The sequence below is a fragment of the Alternaria triticimaculans genome (assembly GCF_023758025.1).
Source record: "Alternaria triticimaculans strain BMP 0046 chromosome Unknown scaffold_18, whole genome shotgun sequence".
Classification (NCBI taxonomy): Eukaryota; Fungi; Ascomycota; class Dothideomycetes; order Pleosporales; family Pleosporaceae; genus Alternaria; species Alternaria triticimaculans.
In genome coordinates, this window is record NW_026055975.1 from 152,316 (window position 1) to 171,013 (window position 18,698).

At 54.2% G+C, this 18,698-nt stretch overlaps 4 protein-coding genes across 4 annotated transcripts; 3 read left to right on the top strand and 1 right to left on the bottom strand.

Annotated features, from left to right (window-relative positions):
- Nucleotides 1-1,321: 1,321 nt before the first annotated feature.
- J4E78_009020 (uncharacterized protein) lies at nt 1,322-5,951 on the top strand (the record flags this gene model as incomplete). Its single annotated transcript, XM_049369618.1, has 11 exons — nt 1,322-1,684; nt 1,745-1,880; nt 1,930-2,102; nt 2,161-2,182; nt 2,243-2,405; nt 2,456-2,535; nt 2,621-2,728; nt 2,779-2,893; nt 2,953-3,591; nt 4,488-4,711; nt 4,759-5,951. 11 exons carry the CDS (start codon nt 1,322-1,324, stop codon nt 5,949-5,951), a joined length of 3,216 nt encoding a protein of 1,071 aa, XP_049218579.1.
- Nucleotides 5,952-8,933: 2,982 nt separating this feature from the next.
- J4E78_009021 (uncharacterized protein) lies at nt 8,934-11,273 on the top strand (the record flags this gene model as incomplete). Its single annotated transcript, XM_049369619.1, has 1 exon — nt 8,934-11,273. One exon carries the CDS (start codon nt 8,934-8,936, stop codon nt 11,271-11,273), a length of 2,340 nt encoding a protein of 779 aa, XP_049218580.1.
- Nucleotides 11,274-13,147: 1,874 nt separating this feature from the next.
- J4E78_009022 (uncharacterized protein) lies at nt 13,148-14,791 on the top strand (the record flags this gene model as incomplete). The annotated part of the gene is made up of 4 exons (XM_049369620.1): nt 13,148-13,663; nt 13,719-14,226; nt 14,281-14,683; nt 14,743-14,791. The coding sequence occupies 4 exons, from the start codon at nt 13,148-13,150 to the stop codon at nt 14,789-14,791; spliced, it is 1,476 nt and encodes a 491-aa protein (XP_049218581.1).
- A 929-nt stretch (nt 14,792-15,720) lies between these two features.
- J4E78_009023 (uncharacterized protein) lies at nt 15,721-16,434 on the bottom strand (the record flags this gene model as incomplete). The annotated part of the gene is made up of 2 exons (XM_049369621.1): nt 15,721-15,865; nt 15,920-16,434. 2 exons carry the CDS (start codon nt 16,432-16,434, stop codon nt 15,721-15,723), a joined length of 660 nt encoding a protein of 219 aa, XP_049218582.1.
- Nucleotides 16,435-18,698: the final 2,264 nt, after the last annotated feature.

Genomic DNA, 18,698 nt, shown 5'->3' on the forward strand with positions numbered 1-18,698 from the left:
TTCCGTAGTCTCGATCTCGGAAGTCGTAGTCAAGAAGACGAACGTAACGGCTGTGAGCGAAGTTGGAGTCGGCATGCATAGCGCGTCATCGCGCGTGTGAATCAGTCGGCCCGCCATGCATGAATCAGGCACGGTACGCCAGCTCGGTTCCGGCATAGTGTCCTCCTTGGGTCACGTCTTGACGACGACTGCTGCAGACGTCTTCTGTAAATCTTTACATATTCGCGACTTCTTGCGGCCGCGATTCCGTACTATCTTACACGTCACGGGTAACATACAGTACAGAGTCGTGCTATGTGCAGACAGGCCCGTTTGGGCTAAGTGTATTGCATCTACCTCACAAGGGGTTGGAAATGTAAGTTGGTCTCACCCAACGACTTGTAAGATGAAGCGAAGTCTTGACAACACTGGCCTTGTTGCAAATTTGAACCATGCGATAGTACCTAGGTAGGTTCAGTACGTGTGTACATGTAAGAAGATCTCCCATTGCGACCTTTCCATTCTTATCGACATCTCCCAATTCATTGTCAAGTCACTTCTCAGTCCTCATCTTCGCAAAGCGCCCTGCCTGTCACATATTTTAGAGGCAGAAAAGTACACCTTCGTTCAAAGTAAGAGAAAAGGAAGCTAATAGCTATTCGCTGCTCTCAGCAACAATTCTTCCATGTTGCTGTTGTGTGAGAAAATGGCAGCGAGCATGACAGACGTGTATGGTTATGAATCGATCTAAATGCCCACCGACACATCACTTTCAGTCTGATAGGATCCCTCATGCGGGCCTCGCCATCTCCATAACTCTCACCATTGTTCTCACCGTGGGGCCATCGCCTCGAGCGTCACTTCACCGCTGTGCCTGCGTGCTAGATATAAGAGCTCGGGTTTCATCTGGCCAGCTGCTTCTTCAGTTTGAGTCGAGTCGTTCATGCTTGATCCGGGATGACAGTCCACTCGTCAGAGCTGCCAGAAACTGCTGCGTCATCGTACAGTGCGTCGATATCATCTTGATACCGCAGGACAGATACCGGCAGTCCCATCACTATCTCCTTCACCTATCCTCACTCACCTCAAATGTGGAAGCTTCTGGCCTCTCGCTTATCGTCGTGGTCACCCAGGCACCAGTATCTCCTTTGGAAAGCGCGCTAAGGGACGCTACTGCGCACAGCTCCTACCCTTTACGTCCATATAAACAACACAAACTTTTCTCCCCGCGACCTCCAACTCCCTTACCCCACATCCCCAACTCTCATCCACGCTGCATTTAGCAACCTCGTTCAAGCAACAGCTACACTTTCTACACTTACTACCTTCTCCCCTCATCGTCATGTCTGACGCAGGAGCTCCCGAGGCAACTGCGACCGACGCCGGCGCTGCCCGCAAGGAGCAGCAGGCTCAAGATCTTGCGCGCGCCCAGGAAGCCGGATGGAACAACCCAGTTCCCTTCCAGTATGAGACAGTCGTTGGTGGCACTCCTGCCGAGGACGATACTCGCGACACTGCTGTCTGGCTCTCGGACGCTGCTATTTACCAGTGGGACGACGAGTTCGGCGATGTTGGAGAGCCCAACCCTGAGCTCGAGAAGATGCTCTTCACCGACCAGTATCTCCAGCGCGCCGGTGGTGCAATCAAGGCGCTCTCCTTCGACGTGACTCTCTCGGGTCCCACCAAGATCAGCCCCGTCCGCAACGTAAGTCACCGAAACTTGGGCCTGCAGGTCTTCGCGTGCTTCTTTGCTAAACTTTGTCAGTTCGAAGATGCCGGTCTCCACCCGATCATGCTTGACAACGTCAAGTTGTGCCAGTACAATGCCCCGACCCCGATTCAGTCCTACTGCATCCCTGCTATCTTGACTGGACACGATGTGGTCGCCGTTGCACAGACTGGTGAGTTGCCTCGTCCGTACTCACTCTACTTCCTACTAACACTACTCAGGTTCCGGCAAGACTGCTGCGTTCCTCCTCCCGATTCTGTCCAAGCTCATGGGCAAGGCCCGTCAACTCGCTGCGCCGCGCCCCAACCCGGTCCGCTACAACCCTCTCACCGACAAAGTCCGTGCGGAGCCGCTCGTCTTGGTCGTCTGTCCTACGCGTGAGCTTGCTTGTCAGGTAAGTTTCCATCATGTGAAGTACATGCTGAACGTATACTGACCTGGTTTTGTGATAGATCTTTGACGAGGCACGTCGTCGTAGGTACCCCAGTACAACATTCATGTGAGACACATACTGACTTCATAACCTCCGTTTAGTGTGCTACCGCACTATGTTGCGTCCTTGCGTCATCTACGGTGGCGCGCCCAGCAGGAATCAGCGGGAACAGCTCGAGATGGGCTGTGACATTCTCATCGCGACTCCGGGTCGGCTCATGGACTTTATGTCTAACATCAACCTGCTGTCCTTCAACCGCCTGAAGTAAGTCAAGCAATCCTGTAAGGTACTTAATAACTGACTAACACGAACAGGTTCACCGTAATTGACGAGGCTGACGAGCTCCTTTCCTCTGGTTGGGAAGAGGCCATGGAGAAGTTGTTCGCTGGTTCAGGTATGTCGACACATTCTCCCCAGCAAGGATTTCCAAGAATTACTCGCTAGATCATCTTTTGTATTACCTACTGACCACCGCTTAGACCAGAACGACGACGCCGACCACACGTATCTCATGTTCTCCGCCACATTCCCCAAGTCAGCTCGTCGTCTGACACGTGAATACATGGATGAGGATTGCGTTCGTATCAGTATGTTTTCATCTCCCCTGCTTAACGAATAGCCCACTCACAATATACAGAGGTTGGTAGGGTTGGCAGCACCCATCAAAACATCACCCAGCAGGTCATCTTCGCAGAGGAGAGCGCCAAGAGCCAGGCACTGTTTGACTTGATCTTCAGCGAAGGCCCTCAGCGGTACGTGCAGCCCCTCTGACATCCAAAACGAGCGCAAGATGCTAACTTTGTCACTACAGCACCCTTGTCTTCACCAACTCCAAGGTGAAGTGCGACATGGTCGATGACTTTCTCTATAACAAGGGCATGCCTGTCACCTCAATCCATTCAGATCGTACTCAGCGCGAGCGTGAAGACGCTCTTCGGTCCTTCCGTACCGGCCGCTGCCCAATTCTCGTCGCTACCGGTGTCACTGCGCGTGGCCTTGATGTCGCAAATGTCAAGCATGTCATCAACTACGACCTTCCTTCAACCATGCATGACGGCATTACTGAGTACATTCATCGCATTGGTCGTACCGCGCGTATCGGCAACGAGGGCAAGGCCACGTCTTTCTTCAACGACCGGAACGAAGACATTGGCCCAGATCTCTGCAAGATTCTATGCGAGAGCAAGCAGGAAATTCCAGAGTTTCTCCAAGAGCACATGCCCGAGGATCCCAACACCATCGAGTGGCACGACGGCACTGACGATGAGTCTGATGATGGCCTTGGTGGTGGTTTCGGTGGAGGCGATGCAGGCGGTTTCGACGCTGATGCTACTGGCTTCGGTGGAGAGGCTGCCGCTGACACTGGCTTCGGTGGCGATGACGGCGGTTTCGGTGGAGGTGGAGGAGGCTTCTCTGCTGATGCCGACGCCGACGACAAGGCCGCTGCCTGGTAAGCTGCTTTGGTTTTCCAAAGCCCTTCACCTTCTTCCAAAAGTGCTTAGCTAGCCTGCTCCATGCGGCTTGCTTTCGTCGCCTGCGCCTCCACGGCTTCAGGCTGAGTACCCCGGTTAACGATTCACGCTTCACGACATGACGCGAAAACGACTTCTCTTTCGCGGTGGTCTAGGGCCTTGCATATGAGTTGCAGGGTGCAGTACCGCTGATATGTGGCATGATGATTATGGTCAGCTAGTCTACGTATATCAAATCTCAGAGTAAATCTGTAACTCATGTGCTTGCCAATGCTTTTGTGATGTGACGTTCGGTACTTTTGACATTGCTAGGTGTAGCAACAAGCGCGTTCACTCAACGGGTCCTTTCGCACAGGCGTATGCCCCGGAGTTGTCAAAACCAGACTCATAAGGTATCTACATTGGGCATGAACTGACATAAGGCAGTGCTAATAGGAAGTGCCCAGGTGTGGTGGATGACCCCTGCGATGCTTCGCGCAATCAAGCTTTGGCCTAGCCGGGGCCGGCTTGAAACACCATCAACAATTTCGGCAACGCACGATCTCCCTGTATCGCATCGCAGCGCGAACAACATCTGACGTCACACCCGACCATGGCTTCCGTGCCTTCCAGCTGGGCACACAGTCCGCGTCCCCCTTAGTCCTTTTGAACGCGCAACGCACATTGCTCACTCAGCATTCAATGCGTGACGCAGCCGCATACAACGAGTCCTCCGCGTCATGAACGCCGTCGCCCTGTCCACCTTCATGTCATAATCACGATGAGCAGCTATTTCCATTCGATTGCCTATTTTTTCCGCCTCCCCTTCCACATACAATGGCGGTAGGAGATCCCGTAATGAATAATGCGCGAGGCCGACACTGACTGCATCCAGCACTGCGCTTGTCCAAATACCGCGATTCGTTCCTCTCTCCATCCTGCACGTCACGTCGCCTAAGGGGCCGCATCCTTTCCTCATATCGCTGCCGAGTCGGAAGGACAACCTCATCTACTGCTACGTCTTTGTTCCGCCGAAACCGGTCGATCTCGATGGCAATGGCGACCAGGAGAGGAAAGAGACTGGGGAATGGCGTGTGCCTGTGGTGCTGGATTTTCATGGTATGGAACTCGCATGTCTCCGAGAATGCTATGGCTAACGAAACCAGGCGGAGGCTTCATAATGGGATCGCCCTTGGAGCAAGCCCCTTATGCGTCGATGATGTCGCGTGAGCTCGGCGCCGTAGTCATCAGCGTATCCTATCGCATCGGACCCTTCCACCAATTCCCCGCCGCTATTCACGACGCGGAAGACGTGCTGTCCGCGATCCTAGACACCAGTGGAGTTTCGAAAGCCGGCAAGGTCCTTAGAGAGGAAATTCAGCGATACTACTCCATAGTACGGGATGGCGCACTGGAAAAGAAGAAGAAAGAACCTCTTGCACCACATCTTGAACACGTCAAGACCATCACCCTCGACCCTACACGTCTTGCGATTTCAGGCTTCTCGGCAGGAGGAAACATTGCCTTGAACATGGCTATATCAGTACCGCCCTGCCCTGAACTCGGCATGTCAACTACATTCGGTCCTCGCTCACGCACGAATGACCCTGCGCATGCAGACACCATGTCGCCTATCATGCCCGAAAACCGCAGAGCCACGATCCTAGACGATCCCTTCGAGTCGTGGCCCTCTCTCCTCCCTCCCCCTCAAGCACAGCCCCGCATGCTGCCGCTCCTCCTATTCTACCCTTCGCTCGACGCACGCCTACTCCCACACGAGCGCCCCATGAAGCCCTTGCCCAATGCGCTGCGGCCAGACGACCACCACAAACAGAAGCCGAAAGCACCTGGCCTATTCTCAATCATGGGCCCGACCTACCTCCCGCGCAAACTGCGACCGCACCCGCGAGCCAGCCCCGGCCTGAACGACCCAATGCACATCCAGAAGAACGCCGCCATCCTCCTCGTCCTACCCGAAAAAGACACCCTAGCCGTGCAAAGCGACGTCTGGGTCGACAAGATGAACAACAACGACTGGAACGGGCCTGTACGCTTCGGCGACGGGCGCTCAGGCGACTGGGATGGACGCCAGGGTGGACAAGCGGGATCGGACAATGTGCCCAGTAGCCAGAACGGAGGCATGGAGGTCTGGCACGCACCTGGGTGCAGACATGGTTGGACGCAGTTTCCGGATACTTTTGTACCTCAGCATGAGCGTAGTGAGAGGGAATTGGTGTTTGCACGGACGCTGGATTTTGTCAGGGATAATTGGAGGAGGGAGTTGCAGGTTGAGAAGCGGCAGTTGGGGAATCAGATTCAGGAGTTGAGGAGGTTGAGTATACCTGGTGAGGATGAATAAGATGGAGTTTTAAGTGCAGCTGTAGGCCTGGTAAATAGAATTCACTACACCGAAAGCGATATCTTTGCATAGGGGCAAGTCTTGGGGCGAGACGAGAATCACCACAGTTGTTCTCGATAGTGAGCAGGTGTTCTAACATGAACGTTTCGCAAAATTTCTGTATTGTTGTGCGATGTATGAGGCACGTATCTGGTACTACATCCTACAGGGAAAGAATGTTAGACAGAGTACCTGTCTTGTGTCCCATACCCAATTTCCAGCAATCGTTCTTACCCCATAGCCTCCACGCACTCCCCGGGGTTTACCCCAGTGTACTATATGCTGTTGGTCTCCTGTGTTCGGTCTTACTCGCACTGGATCAGCGGGTCGTGAAACAAGCAGATGACTAGGAGAATTGCCGAGGTGCTTGGCTGAAGTAAGGAGTCTCTTGGGGGGAAGGTTGTGTGTTGCTTAGGCGGCTTGGCTTGACAGCGCAGTTGGTGCGGGATGGACGGGACGTTGTTGTGTGACGGTGGGTGATGGGTGAGATGGGATTGGTGTGGTGTGAGTGGCTTGATAGGGAGGGAGTGTCTGGTGATGTGGGATGATGATACGAGGAAGACGTCTAGGTCTTGTAGAGGTGTGCAGAGTATATATTCTTCTTTCATAACGCATCTTCGATATACTTCTCTACATATTGTGGAACGAGGGTCTTGTTCGCAGTAAAGCAACATCCCAGTCTGTCACTACTAGCCCTTCGCATGTCGCGACGAGCAACCCAGCTTCTAACGTTTTAGCCAGTTTGAAACGACACTGCACACTTCAGGCAAGTATGGCGCAAGCAAGCAACATTAGTACGCGCGCCGCTGCCGAGTCAAACTAGCAAATGAGGGGTAAGAGCAACCTTGAACGCTGAATGTCCTTCTCTCCACATTCCAACACGTGGTGCTGGTGGAGGAGAGCGCCGATGTATGTGTGTTTACGACGCTGCTGATATCACGCGCATGTGAGGATCGGTTGTTCGGGAATGAAGGAAGGAACTACGTCATATTGCGATGCAGAGACAAGGATTAGATGTAAGAGGACGGCAGACAGCTGTTCAGGCCTGACCGCAAGTAGCAAGCCGTGCCGGATACCGGGTAATACCCAAGCTGCGTACTGTACACTGCGTAAGTTGTGTGGGGTACCTTTCTTCCTACACAGCCGTAGCATATACGTATGTATGGAGGAGTACGAAGCAACAGGACGCTGGTATTGGCGCGAAAACCACGCGTGGGGGTTGTTAAGCAGGAGCGTCACGCGTCATGGGGTACGGATACCTTCCCCGCGAATACAATGTCGGCGATTGGGACAGGCTCGTTTGGAGCCGGCTGAGGCGCTTGCTGGCGAAATGTTATACTGCGTCTCAGCGAACGGAACCCCAGACGTGAGATGGACCCTCTTGCTGGGCACTGCACGCGGCGATGCACGACAGGTATCGTGCAGCTGCAGATTGGCGGCAGAGCACGGTGGGTTAAACCGGTATCCCGTTCTTGAGGCTTGAATGGAGTCAGATGATGGACTACTTTCTACAGTGTAGACGCGTCCTCTTTGGACTAAGGTGAGGCGCGGGTGTAAGAGAAGCGGCGGTCAAGTAGCGGTGTGGAGGTGGTAGCAAGAGATGAAGCTGCCATGTGGAGCTGAGAGAAAGGAGAAGGAAGGAGGTATGGAGACATGGCGAGGAATGAGGCATTTGAAGAAAATGGGATCAAGCCGCCGTGCTTGGGGTTGAGCAGAGGGCGTGCATGTGGTCGTGTTGATGCATGCGACGTCGGACAGATGGTACAAAAGAAGGTGTGAGGGCTGGCTAGCGGGGCGTTGTCGGCGGCGTCGCGTTGATCAGGGTCCTGCTTCCGAAGCTTGCGGAATTCAGCATGGCATGGGCTGCGCTGCTCGATTGCGTCTTGCATCGGCTGTGCTGGAAGGATGAAACCTGCTTTGGCATACTCCCAGGTGCTGGAGTATTCTAGTCGCAGATGTCATCTCCGCACTGACAAGGGGAGGAAGTCAATAATCAACAACAAAGGCGATAACAAAGCAATACAAAAGCCGCAACAAAGTTCATTGATTGTTGATGAGTGAGGGTGACTGTGCGCAGAGATTGCCGAATCTGACGGCCAGAGGGCTCGTGTCACGGAAGTGCAGGTGTGGCAGCGTGAGCAGGTGCATTGCTAGACCAGTGCACAATTGACAAAGGCCCAGCGTGGCATTGGCTGCGCGGGCGTGGGCTCGAATTAAATTGCCGGCTACCCACTGTTTGTGCTTTGCAGACCATCTGGTGCCGAGCCGCCAGAGCGCATATCAAATTCCTCTCTCCCTCTCTCCTACGACCAGTCCCACCTGCGTTGCGCCACTACTGTTGCAGTCTGAAGTCGTCTGACAGCACAGCTTGGCTCTCGATCTGCACCGTCCCTAGCACCGCTCACTCACGCACTTGTCAACGGGCCCTCTGCTAGCCTGCGGCCCGTCGCCACACGTCGCTGTCGCTGTGGGAACTCGACCTCATCCTCTCCAGGTACCCCTTCCCACTCGACACTGCCCGACGCTTGTCGCTTCTGACACGTCTTCGAGCCCGCTTCTAGTTCCACCCAAGGCTCCTCACACACTGCTCCACCATGTTTCTGTCCATATTATAACACTTCGCCTCACTGGGGCCCCACTCTCCCACACACCCATCCATACCGCCCAGCAGTAATCCGCCGAACCGCCTCTAATTGCATTGCACTCGACACGATCGACATAGCACGCCTCCTGCTCTAACGAGGGTCCAGGAACGCTGCCGCAGGTGCATTGCGCCAAAAAGAAACCGTGAAACGCCTCACCCGCTTGCATCACGACCACACAACTTCACTATTACGGCATCACTTCGAAATATCATTCGCACCCAGCAATTGAATCTGATACACGACCTTGCACCGACCCCACGCACGTTCCTCGATCGATACACCACCGACTACAGAACACATGGCGAACGAGCAGGATTACTTTGCTAGACAGGGCGCGTTGCAAGTAAACACACAGCAGAACATGTCGAATACATGTCCGCCAGATATGACAGCAGAGGAGGAGGCGGTCGGCGACCTAGACGAACCCCCTGAACCTCGCGCGCAACGCCCTGCGCCCCTGGTGCTCCAGCATTCCTCCTCCACATCCTTCACCAAATCGAAACCCGTCATCGACCGCAAAGCATCGCTCCTTACCTCGGCGCTCAAGTCGGGCTCGAACGCGAGCTCGCCTGTTGAGGAACACTCGGATGCGAGCCCCGTCCGCGGCATGTCGTGCGTCTCGACATGGAGTAACAACAGCGGCACCGCAGATCTCACTAGCGACGGAGGCTTCACGAGCCCTGGCACACGGCCCTGCACGCCGAGCCCGCCACTTCCTTCGGCAGCGTTCCACAGCATGCTGCCCACGTTCAACAACAAGCCGTTGGAGCTACCCATCTCTGTGGTCTCACACGACGACGAGAACATCACCCCAGTACCCAAGACCGCGCCTGCTCAGAGCACCGAGCAGAGTATCGAGGCTGTTCTGGGAAGGAAGAGGCGCATCATGTTTGCGTGCGGGCCCAAGGAGGATAAGAAGCCAGCAGAGGCACCTGCAAAGCCTGCGCCTGTGCCTGCACCTCAGGCCGAGGAACCTCCCAAGCGCGTCTGCACCATCAAGTTCGCGTGCCCGTCGAAGCCATCGACAGAAGCAGCGCCGAAACCCCGCCGCATGGCCAGCCCCGCACCGCCACCACGCCGGATACCCTCGTCTCCCAAACCAACCACCAAAGTCCACCGCGACTCCGATTCTACAGTCCGCAACAATTCCCCCGTGAGCGTGCGTAAGGTCCGCCCGGTTGACCACACGCGGCGCTTGAGTTCCAACTCCGACCTTGCCCGCTGTGAAGCATACCGGTTCCACGAGTTTGCTAGCTCAGAAGAGGAGGTCGAAGAGTGGACGCAAGAAGTTACCTGCCATCGAAGCCGGCTTACGGTCCAGGATACGCTCAAGATTGAGAACAACCTGCGCAAGCTAGGCGAGGAGGTTGCTGAAGAGGAGGCCATCGATGAAGAGGACGAGGACGACGATGAGGACAACGTCGAAATGGATGACGACGATGACGATCTGCTAGACGAGGATGAAGACGATGCCGCGTACAGCGATGCGACTGATGAGGGTTTCCAGACTGATGATGAGAACGGATTTGCCGTCTCAGACGATGACAGCGATGCCGGGTCTGACTACGACTGGTGGGCGCCTGGAGCATCAACTGCAGCGACATCTGTAGAGCATCTGGAACAGCTTCGACTGAAGACTCACCGAACCGTCTCTGAATCATCGATCGGGTCTTTGGAGAGCCGCGAGGGTCTCAAGATCATGGACAAGCCTTCCAAGCGCAGAAAATCGTCAAAGCCGGTCAACATTCGCGTTCCTACCCCTGAGCTGCCCGACAGCACAGACTTCGTCTGCGGTACGCTTGATGAGGACAGGCCCGCTGAAGCGGCGTACATGTCAACACTCGAACGCCGTCGTGCGGCCAAGCACAAGCCTACTCCACAGGACATTGACCCTACGTTCCCGACATCGGATCCCGAGCTCCCTGACGATGATGAGGATGAGGTCTCTGAAGATGAGAAAGCTTCCGAGACTGATCATCTCATGATTCATGGCCGCATGGACCCTGTCAACATCGATGGACGAGGTCGCCGCAAAGAGGTTTCAAAGAAGCGTTCTCCTCTACCGTCACCAAAGCGCTTGCGATCACCTCCACCCGCCAAGCGTGCTGTGCACCGTTCTCCCCCACCACGCAAGCTGTTTGGAAACTCCCCCAAGCGTCACCATTCTCCTCCGCCTCCAATGCGCCTCAGGTCTCCACCACCTACACGTCGCGGCTCCGTCAACCCTGTGAACATGACCACACGTCAACGCAGCGACACTTCCATCCGCTTCGCCGGCATCGCCGAGCGCCCTGCACCAACAGTCTCAGCCTCTGTCCCACGCACCCCCATCACCATGAGGAATCCATTCGACCTCGACGAGGACGAAGACGCCGACGGCTCCGACATGCCCATCCGCCGCGCCATCGACATCAAAGTCGGGCTCGAGAAGAAGAGGCAACGTCGCAAGGAGAAGCTGTACCGCAAGCAACACCGCAAAGGTGCCAAGGAGAAGCGTCCCGCTCCTGGTCGCGGTGCAGAACGCATGCGCGAGATGGGACTCGCGGTACACGCTCACAAAGGCAAGACAAATGCCTTTCAACCGTTTGGTATCCGCAAAGATGCGGATGAGGAGGATATGCATGTTTTGTCGGCGTAGACGACAGACGTGTTGTACAAGTGAGGATCAGCGCCGCCGTATACTTTCGGCAATTTTACATGTTCCCTGCAGTCTGTTGTAGGGCTTGTTGGTCGCTGATCCCACTTCTTTCGCTCGCGTCGGGTCTAGCTTGAGTGAAGCAGACAGACAACGCAGCGATTTCAACTTCTTAGGCCCTTGTTTTTCCCTTCTTTGCCTACTTACCTTCTTTGCCTACTTACCTTCTTTTCCGAGCTTCTTTCACTACTTCAGGCTTCTCATGTACATAGCCTTTTTATCTATATTTTGGTCAAAGACCTTGGTGTGGCTTCTTCATGTTATATGGTTTTAGTGTCTCTTTTGTTTTTGACTATTGCATCTAGGAGTCACGCATAGCATTGATGGCCTCCTCGTAAGGTATAGCGGGTTGAGCGCCGGTTGGGGAGTTTGTGGATGCATTGTATGGAATGCGAATATCCCATGAACTGAATATCGTGCCACTGATCAAATCTTCTTCTGCCACGTTCGACTGCATGTCCATCACCATCATAAAGCCGACGTCCTCATATCTGTCATGACTCTCGTATGCTCCACCCATCACACACAACATGGTTCGATGATGTAAGGGGTACTCCACACCGGCACTTGCGCAGATGCAGACGTGCAACGGGTGACCCACTACCCACGAGTGTGACAACCATGGAACTGAACCACGACCCACAAACGCAGAAGAATTTAATGCCCGATGGATCAACACCTGCTTTGACGTCGGTTACATTTCAACTGCCGCAGGACGCTACTGGCCAAGTATGCGTAGAAATTGTATGCGCTATGCGAACACATACGCGTCCTACCGTATTAACTTGTATACTTGTTTGAAGCTAAATAGGTGCATCTGCATGCGCTCGCAGTATAATGTAATGATGATACGAAGACTATTGCCCTAGTCAATAGTCTCGACAATACACCTAGACACGTTTGAAGCAGGTGGCTTGAATGACATCAAGGAAATGCAGGTGGGTCGCGTGCGCCACCTAACTGGATTGGGCTGGCAGGTGCTAGAGGCCGCGCGTGCTTCAACAGTTCCAAGGGTAGCGCGCGCAGGGTCGCATCTCACGACGGATGCAGTGCGGTTGTGCTGGTATACTGTGATAGTTGCACCCTGAGTTGCACGGGGGGCCTGAAGTTGATAGACGAGGATCCTATGCTCGTATTCGCATCCTGCAGCGGGTGCAGCCGAATGCTTGATATGCGACTGACAACGCGTGGGGAAGGCGGGGCGTGTGTGGTGGAGGTCATTTGTACAGTACTGTATGCAGTTGTAGTCTATATTCTTCTTGTTTTCGCACTCGAGGTTAGAGTATCTGCTTGCGAACAGTCTGGAGATATAGTGTTGAGGTAACGACGAGGAGGCGTCGGTACCTTCTCGCCCCTGTCATACGTACTACTGTAATGTACTAAGCGTTGACCGATCTAAATATCCCGCCGCGCACTGCACTCCGCAACGCCCTCACCGTATCTCCCATTGGGGGCAACCCGTCTTGTCCATCACCATGCCAACTCCACCGTGAAGCGTCTATCGTCATTCCTCCCGCCGGCTGTCCCCATCGCCGCCCCTCTTCTTTTTTCACAACCGTCTTTGGAACCCTTCACCTCTGCCAGTCGCGTGCCGACCCTCGTTCCTCGTCGACGCCGTCATAGCGCTTCGCTTCCCTTTCACTTGTACATATTCATATTGGTAGTGTCGCCATCCATGTCGCCTCCAGCCACGCTCCGAAGCTCCCCAATTTCGATAATATAGACACGCGCGACCGACTTCGCTCGCGTGACCGTCCACGCTACCCGCACCCCCCATCGTCGCTCCGGTTCACGTCGCCCGGATCCCGCTAGCACCCATGCTCATGAAGAAGATGTGGATAGTGGAGGAGCGGAAGGACAAGACTGTATACCGTCGCCGCTGTCCGACTGGCGGAGAAGTCCTCTCCTTCTTCTTCGTCTCGGCATGCGCCCTGCTCTTCCTCATCATCTGCACCATTCTCTACGGCACGCGCACACAGAACCCTTCTTTGCCCCCGCTGGTCAAGGAGTACATGCCCGCCGGCCGTTGCTTATGCGAGTTCAGTACCACGTTCTCATGCGACACTTGTCTGGATTGCGCTGCAAACCAGGCTATTCTCACGACTAATGCGACCGAGTTGGAGGAAAATGGACTGTGGACTTTTACGTATCCAAGGGATAAGAATAATTATGGGCTTGATGAAGCGCAGTGCGATAGCGCTTTTCCGGGGCAATATGAGGATATTGAGCGTGCGGTTAAGGTGCGGAGTCGCTGGGGCAAGGTGACGCAGGCGGATCTCAATAGCTTTGAGCTTACCAAGGGGATGGTGAGGGCTATGGTTTATGATAGAGAGGTTTGTTGAGTCCCGGATAATTGGCAAGTGCTGAGCACATGCTAACGTACAACAGCTCTACATCCTCGAGACTCACATGGTCGATAACGTCAACCGCCAAAAAGCCATTGCAACTCTCAGCGCCATATACCGCGCCGTTCTCGCCGCCCCCTCAACCGCCGATATTCCAAACATCGAATTCGTCTTCTCCGTAGAGGACCTCCCTGCGCAACCCCACAAACCGATATGGTCCCTCACCCGCCGCGTCCAAGACCACAACCTCTGGTTAATACCCGACTTTGGGTTTTGGAGCTGGGACATGCCCGCGCTGGGCACACTGGACGAAGTTGCTCAAGAGGCGGTTCAAAGGGAAGCCGTCGAGTCGTGGGACCAAAAGATCGAGAAGCTGGTCTGGAGAGGCAAAATCACTTTCGCGCCTAAGCTGCGGAGAGCGCTCCTCGATGCAGCAAAAGGCAAGCCATGGAGTGATGTAGGCCAACTCAAATGGACGGATCCAAATTTCAAAGAGCAGTTTCTCGGTCCGGTGGATCAGTGTAATTACATGTTCATTGCTCACGCCGAAGGTATTATACCCCCAACCACTAACAGATTTCTGCATACTAACAATCCCCCCTCAGGACGTTCCTACTCCGGCTCCCTCAAATACCGCCAACTCTGCCGCTCAGTAATCGTCTCGCACAAACTCCAATGGATACAACACCACCACTACCTCTTCCGCTCGAACGGCTCCAACCAGAACTTCGTCGAGGTCGAACGCGACTTTTCGGATCTAGCATCCGCTATGGAAGATCTGCTCGATCACCCTGAAAAGGCGAAGCGCATAGCAGATAACTCGGTGCAGGTATTCAGGGAGAGGTATCTCACGCAAGCGGCGGAAGCGTGTTATTGGCGCAAGCTCATGAAGAGGTGGAGGGATGTGGTTGATTGGGAACCGGTGTTGTTTGCTGGGAGTGGGGAGGATGGGATCGCGAAAGAGAGGAATAGGGTGAGGAGGAGGGGGGTAAGGTATGAGACGTTCATGTAAGTTGCCTCGATCTCAAGTAAAAAGTGAAGATTCGGTTGGCTAACAAACCTGACAGGCTTTACGAACCCAAAATCCAACTTTCGTACCCGGAATCGGCGCATTGAGCTTGAGTCTCAGACTCGCTCGCACAATTATATAGCAGCTGACCTTGTTTGGCCGGTGTTACATCTTCTGGAGTATAGGAGGGATAGCTATTTGAGAGCGTTTATACCCCTTTCGCGTTTGCGAATTTTGTTTACTTGTTTGGCCGATGGGGGTTTCTAGAAGAGGGAAGTAAAAGCGATGTTAACTGGTTACGATACTATGTAGAGTAATGCGTAATATAGCATTGATTCAAACATAACTAGTTCACATGCATGAGATCTGAACTTATCGGCGTGTATCTTATGTGATAGTCTTATGACGTGATACAGACGGCTACAGTACCGTTTCAGAGCTGTTGAATCTGCGACACATGGTAAAAGACATCTCACACTTGAAAGGAGTGCAGACACGTGAAAGAGGGAGTTGAATAAATGTAACGTTTTGTTATTGATACAAGATCTCGTAGACCGTCAGTGCTATTCCCAGACCATCTATATGTATTCCCTGCTTGGCTGTTCCAACGATCCTGACTGTCCCCCAGCCATCGTGTGTGTGGTGTTGGCCCGTGTCTCCCAACGGTCCCCATGAAGGTGGTCGAAGTGCGGGATAACACGATGCAAAGTGCAGGAGCGTGTGTATGGAGACAGATCAAAAAGCCTCTTGGATGGTCTGGGAGGGGTACTGCGCTGTGTTGGCCTCTCCAGAGACGGAAGTAGAGTCCAAAAAGGGCAGTGCGGATGATGATGTTCTCGGATACGCCTGTCCAGGACGATGGCCGATGGTAGGTGTGGGTGGGTAGCAAGGAGCTCGGTCGAGCGTTTCTCGGCCGTTGTCTTGCTGCTCGTGGGGGATGTGAGTACTGGAAGTCGTGCGCTTCGAAGGAACCTCGTAGTAAACATCTAGCCGTGGTCTTGTGATCAGACCGGATAGTCAATCATATCGAATCCCCTCAAGAGTAGTCGGTAGGCATCCTCCTCGTCTCGGCCTTGACTTCCGCAGTCAGGGCCTCGACCTCAGCCGTCAGAGCGTCGAACTCGGCTCTGAGAGCCTTTTCGTCGCCCTCCAGCATGATAGCTCCAGTCCTCGAGAAGAACCTGTGCCAGATATTAGTATGTGCGTCTCTTTCACACAAGCTGTCAGCAACCCACCTCATCCACACCCACTCCCCCGCAACCCAAACCATCGTAGCCAACATAAACAGCCCCAGCACCGTCCCCACATAATGCACCTCCTGCTCGACGCCTCCCCTCCCCCTCCCACTCACCCCGTCAACCTCTTGTCCAAACCCACAAACAACCCTATTCTCACTCGTGACCCCGCTGCTCGGATCCAGGGGACTAACCTCCCCTCCCTCATGCATACTCTGCAGCAGATTGAGCGGGAGGGGCTTGGGAATGGCGAGTAAGGTGTCCATGGTGGTTTGGCTGGCGAATTGGATGGGCAGCGCGTTGGTGATGGAGAGGGAGAAGGCGGCTTCCCAGTCTAGAGTGAGCAGCTCTTGGTAGGAACATGGGGTTGGGGTGCGGCTGGTGGAGAAGGTGAGACAGCGGCATTGGAGGTCTTCTAGTTGGGGTGTAGGCTGAGGCTGTGTTGGTGCGGCAAGAGATACGCTGGTGAGGGCCATGATGGTAAGGAGGAGGGGGATTCGTCGGTTGGACGACATGGTTGTTGTAGTGGTGTGCTTGGTGGGTTGGATCTTTGTTGCGGTTGAAATCGCAGGCGTTGAATCTGGGCGAAACGAGGAAACCCAACGACTCTAGATTCGCAGCGGCGGAGCGGAGAAACCTCACGATATAGAGTCAACCTGCTGCTTTGGGTTGGAGGTAATATGGTCCAAGAGCTATGCGCAGCAATCTAGACCCTCGTTAGCGCAAGCCCTCACTCTCGTATATCTGCTCCTCTTGATTAAGCGAACAGACAACACCCTTAATCATCAACTCACCAATGAATATATCTGCGTACCTCGAAGTAACAATCGTCGTGAGCCACATGTGCAGTCGAGGGGGCGACAGAAGTGGCTTATGAACCCGTTCGAAACAAGCGTGGGTATGAGCGTTGGAACCAGGGCATGTATGCGCAAGCTTGCATTCACCCTCGCGTGGCGCTAAACCTCGGTAACTTAACTGGGGGCGCCCAGATGTGAGTGAATTCCACACACACCCGTGGACGAGCTCAGGACCCTTGCAGCGATCCTGACTTTCCGCAGGCACAATTCAAGTCTCACGAACAGATTTCACGCGTGCATGAGCGGCCGCCGGAACGGTGGTCATCCTATACGCCGGCTCCGGCGAGCCAATAGCTCCGATACATAGTCACATTCCAGCTTCAAGACCGTCTCCAGAAGGAACACCGGTACGGTGTCGTCGCACGCGCTATTGTTTTACTCGTTTCGTGAGAGGAGGATAGTGCCGGTGATAATTGCCTAGCTCAGCCACACGTTTCTGTGCACGTTGCGAGGGATGTAGGCGGATTGGTCCCTGATCGACTGGTTTGCGGCCGGGATGGGGTTAGTGCGTAAGCTCTCCGCGTCTGTGCTTGTGGCTTGAATCGACGCGCTGGCGTCAAAAAGGGCTGATGATGCGCGAAACAAATCTGGAAGGTTACGAGAGTGGTTTGGGGGGTCCCTGGGGATCGTGCTACAGTGTCAAAGCCGGGATTGGGTGGCTGAGTGTGCCCGGTCGTGAGATGTTGCCTGATGTCTTGCTCGAGGGGGATTGTCTGCTGCGTGCAACCGATGCCACGAAAGCAAAGTGGTGCAGGTATGCCCATGTATGCAAGCTAAGCAGCAAATCGCCTGATCAAAAAGTCCCATCTCCAAGCTGATAGGAGCAACGACTCCCCGATCGTCACCAGCCATGATACCAAGCTTTCCTAGACACCTGTCAAAACGATACCAAGCATTCTCAAAAAAGCTTATCCCTCCACAAACCCTGACGCGCAAGCCACGATATTCCCGGCTCTCAGACCATGCAGCCCTTCAAAATCCCTCACCCCCTCTCCCTGTCCGGACGCAACGTGCCTCCCGAAAGCCTAATTAGTTTCGAAACCGACCCTACCCTACCTATCACAGCCGCCGCAGCGTATATCGGACATTTAGACCTGCGTCCATAACACCGCGGACCGGCGTAGACTCCGAAAGTCCAGTTCGCGAATAATTACAATTCTGGCGTGAGTGCGTTTGGGTACACGAGATGGCTAGCGGGGCAAGCGCCGATCGTGGTGCTGGGTTAGTGGCTGAGGTGACGACGCAAAAAGAGGCGCAGGTTTGTGGTTCATTTCTGATCGAGCCGGTGTGTTAGGCGTGCTGGATAGGGCCGTTGGGTAACCAGATGGGGAGCTTGGTAATTCGGTGGGTTTGGGGTGAGATAGCGTGGATGATTAAGTACTAACGACCATTTTCACATACGGTACATACGACTTGAACATGGCAACGTGGAAAAGACTTGCATGTCTACCGCAAAATGCCTCATAAAGCATTTCGCTAGCCTTTACGTCCACGGGTAGCTCCTCCTCTTTTTCCCTTACCCTCCTCCCATACCACCACCAGCATCATCACTACCACCCTTTCCCCACCCTCTCATCCCATCACCTCAATCTCTAGACCCAACTACACCCCCTCCATCAAACCCCATCAAAACAAGACCAACCCCCGAACTCAGGTCCCAAACCTAGTCCCGCAACACCCGTATACCGCGTATAATATATCCACCGCAGAAGGAGCGGATTCGGCGTTATTTCTCCAAAGTGATCAGCGCGAGGTTTCGTGCCAATTGTGGCTTGTTTCCAAGCGAGGGCGGGCGGGTGAGCGTTAGTTAGGCTGTGCAACACAACGCCGTTTCTGCCGGTGGGTTTGGAATATGGCCGTTGGGTTCTATTGTGAGATAGGGGGACATGCGCCTGCATACCTACGCGCTCTCTCTTTGTTTG